General features: G+C 41.7%; 1 protein-coding gene across 2 annotated transcripts; it reads right to left on the minus strand.

The window, feature by feature from the left end:
• Positions 1 to 100: 100 nt before the first annotated feature.
• Positions 101 to 11,977, minus strand: BNIP3L (BCL2 interacting protein 3 like). Of its 2 annotated transcripts, none has more exons than XM_077191788.1 (6): positions 11,785 to 11,977; positions 7,269 to 7,455; positions 6,696 to 6,768; positions 5,343 to 5,446; positions 4,409 to 4,558; positions 101 to 386 (listed from the first exon to the last, which is right to left on the minus strand). In XM_077191788.1, the coding sequence occupies exons 1-6, from the start codon at positions 11,867 to 11,869 to the stop codon at positions 374 to 376; spliced, it is 612 nt and encodes a 203-aa protein (XP_077047903.1). In that variant the 5' UTR covers positions 11,870 to 11,977; the 3' UTR covers positions 101 to 373. The 2 variants fall into 2 exon arrangements, with proteins under 2 accessions (XP_077047903.1, XP_054506753.1); XM_054650778.2 differs by having other exon boundaries at positions 203 to 3,243; positions 11,785 to 11,976.
• Positions 11,978 to 12,175: the final 198 nt, after the last annotated feature.

A 12,175-nucleotide genomic window follows, 5' to 3' on the forward strand; every position in this document is an offset into this window, starting at 1 on the left:
GGGTTTATGTCCCTTACTCTTTAATCTGCAAATTAAACCCAATGAGGAAACAGAAGAGAAATACAAGGAATACAATAGAGTTGATCAATCATACAAAATCTCAGCAATTCTACTTTACATTTAATATGCCACCACATTATTTTCCTTCCAGAGTTTTTCCTGGACAAGGTGCTGGAGGACTTGGAGAAGGTACACAAAGGCATCCAGGGGGAGTATTTTTATTAATGCTTCAGGAAATGAAGCGGATGATCCCATGTCACTAAAAAACAAAACAAAAACAAACCGAAGCAATCTTTCAAAAAAATTATTCCAGTCTATAAACAGCAGCTTAAATGTTTGTGTCACCCAGAACAAAACAGTTCCATAAAACATCTCAAAAAGCAGACCTGTAAAAAAAGGGAAAGAGAAGAAAGACAAAAGAAAGGCGCAGCATGAAGTAATTTCAGACAACCAGTTTTGTGAGAGCTTTAATGGCACAAAATGTTTATAAGCTACAACTTATACATGTAAACTGTATATAATGTTACAAAGTGCTAACTAATTTATGAAGAATGCATAATCACTTTGGCTCAGTTAACTCCAATATTTCAACAAATGTCAATTAAAAATTTGAATTTCTAACAATCTTCAGCTTTCACTTTTGAAAACAGTAAGTAAATATGCATTTGCTGCAGTTAGGTCAGCCTGCATCTTTAATGTGCGAGTTTATGCATTTTTTCTTGATCCTATTTACAAGTCTAGGCCAGTTTTCACTGAATGTAAGAAAAATGAAGCCTACACTTTTTTTCCCAAAACTGTAAACAGGTATAAAGCTTTTTAAACAACATTTATCTTAACAAAACTTCAACTCTCAATAACTGAAACCCCTTTGTGAATGATACAACACTCTATTCCTGTTCATTGTAAAAGTGGAAGTTGCAGATTTTCCTCCAAAGCTTAGAATAGGGTCTCAATAAATACTGCATTGTATCCCAGCCAGTGTTCCAGTGACCACGGGGCATTCCTCAGCTCTGGGTTTCACAGGTTTTACTCCAAGTGTCATTAGTGGTCTTGATACTCCAGCCACAAGTTAGCACTGTTATTTATCAGACATTCTGAAGAATTACCTTTTAATTTAGAAAGGTGTCATTTACTGGGTTTTCCTCTTTAAAAAGTATTCCCTACTAAGTAAAAATCTCTTTTTCCACTACTCCAATTTCATACAAAACAAGGTGCTGTGTTAGAAGTGAAAGTGGTCCAGCCTTTCTCCTGTCCCCTCAGATTTTAGCACTGTAAAATGAAGTATTTGATGCTCTCTAAAACACCCTTCACCAGTTCCCCTGCCCGCCCTCACCTCTGGGTGAAACCCAATATCCACACCCAAAACAAACCTGCACTTGTGGGCAGCTCAAGTGCCACTAAGTATTCTCAACTAAAAGGAAAAAAAAACAGATTACTCAAGCAGATTTGTTGCTCACCCTGAAAGCATTCTCTGACAGTATTCAGAAGTAGAGAATGAAAATAAATACAGTTTAGCAGTGGATTCATACTTAACTTTTTCACTTCCTGGGAGCTAACTGAAGTTTTTTTAACCCAAATCTCAGCTGGGATTTAGCTTCTATGCATCAACTGGTTCATGCAATCACTGCTCTATCAAATAATCAACTTTATAAAGTCTGATGCAAGCAAACAATCATAGGTAGCTGTTTTCTCCAAATGGCTGACTAGATTTTCTTATTTTCTACAAGTCAGCCAACTAAAGTTTTTATTTAAATGAGATTTTTGCTAGTCTAAAAATTAGCATTGGTTCCCTAAATACTTAGTATTAAAGTCTATACCATATATATATATATATATTCATATATATATATATATATATATATATATAAAAGGAGTATTCTATCCTTCAGAGTTCATGCTACATGTTCTGAAATCCAATAAAATATATTTAGGGACAAGGCTGTCCCAATGCTTTGTAACAATTTGGTACTAAAGCTTCACATTTTGAAAAGAAGTGTCACTGAAGGAGGACAAGGCTTAATGTTCCCTAAGATAAAAGTTCAACAACATCAGTGAGAAATCTACCCTAACATGAGACATCACAAGTGACTTTCAGGTTCCAAGTATCCCCAAAAAGGAGATTGTACAGTAAACAATGAGAGAGAAGAATATTGAAAATTCATTTGCAGAAGACATTTCAGAGCTTTTACAACTTCTGAACCTTTATGCACCTGCAAGATTGTCCCCCTTAAGGATTAGCCAAACGCTTTTCCTGCTGAAATTGCTGGATCTTCAGAGATGTAAATGGGTCCACCACAAACAGAATAATTTCCTTTTACACAGAGCCTACCTACACTACAGCTGCTGGGTTTTTCCTTAATTTAGAACTACTGTGAAAAGGAAAATTTTACACTGAAAATTTTCCCTTAAGAAAACAGGTAAAGAAAAAAAAGCTTCTTCGCATGCAAACAATGCAATTTTTCTAATATTTCCTAGGTATCAGACAGGTTTTCCTACAAGGAATAAGGAGCTGACTTCATAGAAAAGACAAGATTACAACAATTACCTAGTATTAAAATATGCTGATGGATTTAGTTATCCTACTTTAAAATTTATGCAGTCTTTGCCTCCTGCAATTCAAATGGTGTATGTTACCCAATACAAGGGGCCGAGTAAATTCCCCCTGAAAGCTGATTTAAACTGGATCTTTATTGCCAGTGATTTCTCAGTTTATTCCACAACCAGCTTCTTTCTTACAAAAGAAAAACTCTTTCCCACTTCAATCAGTAATTTCCTTCCAAAGAGACTGTTTTATCACCACCATGCAGTTAACACTTAGATCATGCACAACTGCAACTGAAGTCAGGTTGCACTAAGGAGGCAACAGCATCACTGATAAAATTAAACTTGCTGGTGGCATTTTGCATTGAGAGAAGCCCTTGCAACATAGAGACAGTTGTAAACTCCATCCAGCAACTCTGACGTGTCTTGCAGGCCAAGAGGCAGGGGAATGGGAGAGAGGGAAAGAATGTGGATAGCCAAACACCTCAACAGAGTTCCAACACAATACTGAATTCCAGAGTTAGCAAAAACCTGGATATGGAAGGAAAGGGTGAAGTCAGGGTCATGCTTAAAATGGTCTCAAGTCAAATGTACTAAATGAGACAGTAACACCTTCACAGGTCACATGGGGTCCAGGTTTGCACTCCATGGGTTCAGTAAGTGCTGGCTGAAGGTGTGGTCAGGCGTTTCCCAATGTAGATGCTGAAATAAAAAGTATAAGGATAACATATGGCACAGGAATATTCCCTGCTTCCCCACAGTCCCCACACACCCAGCTGCTCTAATCCCTCTCTCAAGTCTGAGATCCATCCACAGACTTCACTTCTCTTCTATGAAACTACTTCCAGTGAGGTTTTGCATTAGTCTGGAAGAATCAATGCTCTCAGTACTCACCCAAAGTGGGTTTTCCTCCAGTGCCAGCTCATCTGAAAACCCCAATCCAAAAGCTTTTGTGTTTTGAGTACCTGACACAGCAACTCTCCCAGACAACTGAGGTAAAACATACCAAGTGCTGCCTATAGGGAGGGGGGTGAGCTTTAAGACTCTGAGCATTGAGGATCTATGCAAACACTGACCACAAGCAAGATTTAAACCATTGCAGAAATGCACAATTCTGCTGTAGTACAAATATTTCACAGTATATCCTCACATATTCTATCCTAATTTATTTCAAAGTTTAGAAGAATTTAAAGAGACACTTAAACTACATCCACTAAACCAAACACAAAGCTAAATAAAACCATGTTTTGAGTCCATGCCTTTGCCTCATCCCAGAATTTAAGGTGGATAAACAGAACATAGGGATTTAGGCAAAGTGAGAGATTATATTGGATTACACAGACAATGAAAACACTGCTGAGCAGAGACACAGCTGATCTTGCAGGACACATCCAATTTTTCATCTCTTTCTCTAAGTACTCAAACTTTGACTTTCAGTAACACCACAATGCAGCATTAAACTGGAAATTACAGGGTTTGTGCCACACACACCACCTCAGCATCATTATTTGTACGGTGTAGTTTCATATTGGTCAGTAGAAGTTATTTTCCATCTATTCTGATTTTCCCCTTATAACCTGAAGCATTTAAATAGAAGGCACATAATCAAATTGTACATGTTACAATTGCAAAGGTTATTTGCTAACTATCCATGCATTTTCAATATAACTTGATTTATTCTAGAAATAAAGCACATTAAAGGCTGCAAAGCTCTAACTGCTGCAAAGTTTTCCTGCTTTTGTAAAAGTACACCAAGTCTGAGTGACGGGCAAAAATCATTACTCAGAAAAAGTCCTTTTCAGCAGGACCTGACATTCAAGCAAAGTGGAAAGGCAAAAGCTGAAGTGAGAATTAGGTTAATACTTACCCTAGTCCCAGAGCCAAAACATGAGATATGAACAGAGATGGAATGAAAACCTTAAGAAATTCTGCAGAGAAAATGCCACCTTTTTTCATTGCTCCACTTTTTCTCATACTTAGAGACACTGAACGTTTAGGATGTCTGAAATGGAATTCCCTGGAAGAAGAGGGGGAGGGGGGAAAAATTCAACAAGACTTTTTTGTTTCTTTCCCTTTTTTTTTTTTTTGCACACAAATGCACAGATCTCTGTAGGAACGTTTGTTTTTTTTTTAAGTACAAAGAGCTAGAGATCAAAGCCCGAGATCCCTTACACAGAGTAAGGAATCAAAGATATTAAGAGGAGGGATTGTGCAGAGACCACTTACACAGACAGTATAGACACAAAGGGAGCAGGAGCTGCAGAGAGAGGTAGGTCCGAGAGAGGGAATTTCAGGATGTGATTTGTTAGCAAGAGGCCTCATTTTTTGTTCCAAACACAGATACAGAAGTCTGCCAGATTTAGACAGCATCCTCTATTTTAATAAAAATGCTTTGCATTCAAGGATCTCAAGGTTTCCCCTTCCGTGGATGAACATTACATATTTTACATAGAAAGAAAAAAAGGTACAGAGAATTTAGGAGACTTGCTCAACACTCTTCCATTCAATAAGCCAAGACTAAATCTCATGAATCCCAGCTCCAAGTACCCAGCTCTCCCACTAATTATAATTTTATCAAGAAGCCTGGCAATCAGCTTGCTGTGGCTTTGTATTACCTTCAAGTCATTCTGTTGCTATTTTGATTTTCATACTTCATTGTTTTGACCTTTTTAGCCTCCCCACAGAGAAATCAAACTCTTCCTAAGATGAACTTATTTTGATTGTGAGACTGTGACAATCTTTTCCTTCACCTATTCATTAAAATATATTAATATTCATTAAAAACACAGAGTTTAACTCACTTGGGAGGAATGTTTTCAGGCCTACTTGACCAGTCTGACACCCAGTCTGCACTTTTCTTCAAAACTTCCAATTCTTTCTCTCCTTCTACTGCTTCTTCTTCGGACTGAAACACAAAGGGGACGAGCCTTGTAACACACAATTAGCTGCTCCTCGGGGTGTTAAATTGAGAGTGACAACAACAGTGGTGGCATGATAAGCACCAAATGGTGGCACCTGATAAACGAGTAAGTGTTCTTGGACTGCTGATTACTTCAAAGAGATTTGATTTTGCCAGCAGAAGTCAGGAAACCACAAATTCTACTACTGTAGCCAGGATTTCCACATTATTGCAAGCTATTTGTTTTTTTAACTAACAAAAACAAACGATTATTTTAATCCTAAATGTAATAAACCAGAACTGTGCAAAAAATATTTACAAATGGAAAAAAACATTAGGTTGATGGCATTCCATTTAAAGCCCACAGAACGTGACTAAAAGCATGGCAAGTCAAATAAAATGGTTTCAAAACCGTATTTTGACTTTTTAAAGGTGTTATTAATAATTTAAAATTTACATTACTTGCAACTAGTAGCTTCTACTGGGTGAATCCCAGATGCAAGAGGCAAAAGCAAGCACTCACTCTAATTGTATATAAAGATTTAACTTCACTACATGCAAATGCTACCATATAAGAAAAGAAATAAATTAGGAAGAGTAGAGAACACCACTGACTTTAACTCCTACTTAGTATTAAAACAATCTCCTGAGTGACTCCTATTAAAATAAGATAAGCCACTTACAACATTAAGTGGAACCACAGCAAACCCAGAGGTAATCAAATAGCACAGTCGCAAGTGAGATGCAGAGCTCACCAACACCTTCATTCAGACCCTTTTGGCTCTCAGGGCAGAACTGCAACAGTCCCAGGTCTTTGATAAAATTAAATGCAAGGTTTCATTCTTCCAGGAATGCTTTTTATTTATACTGCTGAAGACAGCAAACTTTACGAAATTATCAAACTAAGAGTTCAGCATTAGTCTCCTCTCAGTTTGTGTTATGGAGATTACTCACTGTCATGTGAGTGTCTGCACAGCAATCACTGAACAGCCTGAAATCTTGTGCAGAAATATGAACATTTTAAACCCAGCTTTGACACCCAGTGCCAGCAGGGTTACACAGCAATATGACTGCTAGGAAAGAAGATGGAGACTCATTTTTCCCTCACTCCAACACTATTAATCTCCAAGTCAAATTTCAATTAATAGAGAATATAAGTCTTTAGACATCACAAAGAGCATGTTCTACACCTCAAGCCTAAATCAAATATCCGTAACTTACAAATATATATTTTAAAAGTTAAGGAAGAAAATACCTGAGAACTACTGTCTTTACTTGTGTGCATTTCCACATCAAAAGTTATCTGTCCATCATCTTGAGGTGACGGGCTAAAGAAAAATTGATATAATAATGTCATTTTGTCAGCTAAAGAATCATCAGTGTAGGTAAATCTCAGCTGAATTATTTCCTCATGTACTTTTGGACATTATTCAGCTGAGTAACAGACTGCACCACCCTTCAGATCCCAAATACCAGCACTACAAAGTCTTCCCAACCCCCCTGCCGTTTCAATTTTTTTAGAATTTATAATCCTACCTTTCTCGACAGAGTTCACAGTTGCTCCCTAAAGCAAAGAAAGCACTGCCCAAAAGTTCAGCTGCTACAGAAAAGATGCAATTCCCTTTATTCTTGTAGAGAACACTACCAGTACTGTGAATTACATGTGTTTTTGTATCATTACAAGTGGAAGCATCACACAGTTACCACGAGCCAGCAGCTATTCCAAATACTGGAGCACAACAGACTTGTCCCTGACAAAAAAAAGCTCTACCCATCCACAGGACAAAATGGGCCAAAAATCACAGCAGAGTAGCCAACACTCCTTTACCTGTCACAGTGGGAACTACCTCTTGAACTGCTCTGTCCTGACTCGTGCTGTGCATCCAGGAGGATTTTCTCCATGTCTCCATTGTGGATGGAGGAGGAGGATGGGACGTGCTCCAGGCCCCCGTTCTTGCCGTTGCTGTTGTCGTTGCTGTTGCCGTTGCCGTTCATCTGCAGCTCCACCCAGGAACCTGTAGGGCAGCCACACGTCACACCATGGACACCCCAGCCCTGAACACACCTTCAGTTTATCAACTGCACCCAGAGGGAAACACCAGCATGCTGGCTTCAGATAACACACACTGACCTGAGAGAGCTCATAAACACGGGACAGAGACAACAGCGACAGGATTCTTCTTCTTTCACCAACACAGACACCCCTAAAAGCTGCACTGCTGCTCCCTAACTCTGGAGCTGGTCAATAAGATGTCTCCTTTCTCCCCAACTGTTAATACTTTAATCAGCCACATCTCTCTGCAGTTTGTGAACTACACATCGCTCCATTACATCTCATCCTGTTCTACATTCCTTTCTCAAACAGAATTTTCATTCCTATGCCCCTACTACAAAACTGCCTCCTGTGCAGCTTTATATTCTCCTTTCCTTTACTTCCAAAGGCCTTGGATCAATCCCCAATTTTTCTACACATAAGGCAGCCTGCCATTCTCAGGTCTCCTTCAGCTTGCTTTGGCCTGGCACAAACATCTCTCATAAAGCTCCAATTTACTGTTTTCCCCCCATTGTTTGGTACTTTTACCAATGGGACATCTACACGCGCACTAAGATCCAACAAAGAGCAAGAGTGTACTCTACATGACAAGAGCAGCCTGCTAAAAAGTTCACACCCAGTGTAGATAAAGAGAGGATTTTTATTTTAAAATGTATTTCACTTCTATTTTATGCGCAGATTAACCAAATATGAGAGTGTATGTTCTGATACATTCTTTAGTGATATGTTTCAACTGGTGACATGCAGAGATACATGTCACCACAACTCCTCTGTAATTTAGTTTATTCCACCTGAAGGTAGGAGCTTTCAGGGTTCTTTTTGTATTTGGTTAACTATTTTTAAAAGTTTGGACATCTTCCCCCAGGATGTAAAAATATCCAAGTAAGAAAAGCAAGCCTGAAGCTACAAATACAACATTTTGAGCATTATTTGTACAAGTCCTACATTTTAACACTGATTTTTGATTTCTGAAATGCACCTGGGAGTGCCTGCACTTATTTTTTTGTAGCATGGTTTTGTCTCTGGGAGCTCCATCAGTGACACAGGAAGGGATGTTTAATAATGAGCCTGTTTCCAACTTAATTTGATGAAGAATTCTCCTTTAGCACCAATTATTCCCGATGCCATGACAGTGATGTCCATGGAAGCATCATGCTCTGGTGATTCCCAGCCTGGTCTCCCCAGGCTGGATTCACAAACAGGGAATTTTGGGAGTGCACAGGCACCTGCTCAGCACAGCACATGAGGCTTTTCAGACAAGCAGGTGTTAACTGGGAAGAGGCAGCTTTGCTCAGTCAGCATCAGACAGAGCCTGTGTCATTCCAGATTGGTGATGATTGCTGGTGTCTGAATTCCTAAATAAAATGGCCAAACTCTAAGAGCTTCATCAGAAAGGTTGTTCTGCCTTGCACAAGAGACCACACCTGCAAAAAAGCAGGTGGCAAATGCAATTAGCAAGTGGTGAAAAGTTAGGTAAAAGAGCTTTATATTCCCCAACAACCACTTTTGGCTATTGGAAAAATCAGGATCTGCAAAGCATCTAGGATCAAAAAAATCAGCAGAGGACAAAAGCGTGATGGGATGTGTTCCTCTGACACTAGAACACCCAGAGGATGATCAGATCTCCTCACTCTGACACACAGCTCTAAATCCACTGTCACAAATAAAGTTTTCACTCATTTACCTCGGGCTGACAAATTCTGTGTTTATCTAAAACACACTGTGGCCGTAGTAGGAAGAAATCCCAAATTTTCCTGTGAGTAAAGAGTCCCTGGGAGCTGAGTAGGAGTTGACATGAGGAGCAGCACGTTCCCAGCTGACCTCACCGGGAATGACTCAAAATACATTAAGGAAGCATAATCTGCCATCAAGCTCATGCACGCTGCCCACTCCCACTGGCACTCACAACCGCTTTGGGACAGGGAGCAGGGAACATCACAGGGTTCCAAGACTGATTAGAGGGACATAAATCTCTGTTTCTTTAAAGAGATGGACAGGAATGTATTGGAGAATAAACTGCCCAAATAACTGAGAATGGGGCTTGCCCCGAGCTTTTTTGTACATTAATCACCTGCCTGAGAACTTTTACTTTCACATATTTCTACTTGACAGTAAAATAGGAAATGTGGCAGAATGAAGAGCGGTAGAATTAAGAGTAATACCATTAAGAAATGTGGCAGCATCTCCTCCCTTCACAAATCACATAACACACACTCTTTGGAGAAAAAAAAACACAAACAATTGTTCACGTCAATGGTATTTTTCTCCAAAATTGTTTGAATTTTGGCTTTGCTCTATAGCTAATTATTTCACTATGAATTTATATACACCGACTTCAATTCTATGTTTTTCCATGACTTGGTGAACTGTTTAAACAGCAGGGGTTAAACATGTTGGAAAGACTGGTCTCTTTTTGTTTATTCCCTCTGATTTCAGCTCAGTACATGAAGTGGAGATATCAAAGGCAATATATTAATTAAATACCTGTACACATTTTATAGACATAAAAATACTCCAAGCTACTACCAACTCAGTTGCTCACAAGTAGTCTGAGACATGATCGACCTGAATTAACTAATAAATATCACTTTTACAATGAAGTACGACATTAACAACAAAAAAAAAAGAAGAGGGAAAGGAAAAGAAAGTCAACCAGACTCCCACAATGGTAATTATTAAGCAGATTTTCCATGGCAGAACTAGATGGGCTCTTGCCTAAGGTGGGATCTTTTTTTGTCAATATGTAACAGAGCTTTATAATAATTAAAATATAGGAAGCATCTAGAATTCCCAAAGCAAGCAACTTGGGTTTTTTATCTCTTTGAACCCAATAAAGCACAGGTTACCAGTTTTATTCCCAGCTCTTCTGCCTTCCAAGTGCTAAGGGAATCTTTGAATAAAAGGCCCTAAACACGCACAAATGACACACAGAACACCATGAAAAGGTGTCTCAGCTCATTAGCCTGAAAAGTTCACTGAAAAGCTGAGAGAATGGCAGAAAAGGCACCTCTCTCACCGAAGCATTGTGCAGGGGCTGAACATCTAAAAGCACACTGAGTCTGTGGGGAACCGATTGGGTGCATTTGTTTTGTTGCTGGAGCACAGTGTCAAACATTTCCTCTCCTACCTCGTGCTCAGCTCCTCCAGCAATCAGCGAGCTGGGTGAGCCTCTACGAGCTGCCCCAGCAGCATGATCCCCGTGGGCAGATCCATCCCTGGCTTACAGAGCTCCCAGCTCTTGTCGCCCCTATCACCAGCAGATTAATGAGTCCCAGAGTTACCACCTTGCCAGAAATTAAAAATAAATTATACAGACATCAAATATGGCCATTTCTGAAGTAAGCATCGAGTCAGGCACCCAGCACGTTACAACTTTAACAGCCCAATTGTTATTTAAGTATAACAGGCCTGAATAATTTGCCAAGATTATTGACTCAGGTAACATTGTTTAAGGTGCCACGACTATCACACGATGGAGTGTTACCACATCACAATAGCAGCGTTATGAAAAGGACACAGTTTATTCTTCCTTTCATACAATTTCCATTGAGTTACGGAAAAGCAACAATAACGAGTTTATTTTGTGGTCAGCTAAACTACATCGTAAACCACGGAGGTTACAGTTAATCATTAATGCAATTTATTCACCTCTTCTATCTTTACAATTTAGAGATGAAAAGACATACCGAAGGAGCTGTTTATAACGAAGGGAAAGCATTGGCCAAGTAAGTACCAGAGCCTACATGATGTGCCTTACTAGTGTTATCCCAGGAACAAAAGGATGCAGCAAAGCAGCTGACAGAGATGCCGGATATAGAGGGAAATAGCTCACGTCAGTGCTATTGACTCAGCCACTGAATAAACTCATTCCCACAGCCACGCTCCTCCCCCTACCCCGCTGTATCCCATCGTCGCTGTTCGGGTAAACTCCGTGTAACCACGCAACGAGCTCGGGCCGTTCCTCGGGGGACTCGATCGCCCTCAGCCCCCTGCGAAAGGAGGCGGGTCGGGTCCCGCCAGGCGCAGCACTCTCAGGGCACCCGGAGCCCGTTTTCTCCAGCCCGGTAGTGCCGCGCGGCCCCTGGGCTCTCCCGGCCGCTCCCGCTGCCAGCCGGCCCCTCACGGTCCCCGCCAGGCCATTTATACCCGCTCCGCCCCGGCCATTGGCCCCCGGCGGCTCGCGCGCCGCGTCCTACGCCAATGGCGGCCCGGAGCGGCGCCAGGGGGTCGCGGCCCCCGTGGCCCCTTCAGGGCCCCCCGCGCCATTCCCCGCCCGCGCGGCCGCACTCACTGTTGAGGCCGGGCTCGCCGTGCGTCCCGTCCGCCGGCGGGTTGTTGTTGTTGTTGTGCTGCGGCTGTTCCTGAGGGCTGGACATGGCGACAGCGGCGCGGCTGAGGCGACTGAGGAGCCGCTGGGGCAAAAACAACAAACCCGGACTCCGTTCCGGGCCCGGCCGCCCCGCCCCGAGCCGCCCCGTCGCGCTGCGCAGGCGCGGCACGCGCTGCTCCCGCCCTCTGCCTCCATGGTGCGACCCGCGCCCGCGCACGTCCCGCGCGTGCGCAGGGCGGGGGCTGAGGGAGCGGGAGCGGCGCAGCGGGGAGGGGACGCGGGGAGAGGGAGCGACACAGGGACAGGGAGCGACACAGGGACAGGGACCGGGAGTGACAGAGGGACCGGGAGC

Source organism: Agelaius phoeniceus, chromosome 30 (assembly GCF_051311805.1).
Source record: "Agelaius phoeniceus isolate bAgePho1 chromosome 30, bAgePho1.hap1, whole genome shotgun sequence".
Classification (NCBI taxonomy): Eukaryota; Metazoa; Chordata; class Aves; order Passeriformes; family Icteridae; genus Agelaius; species Agelaius phoeniceus.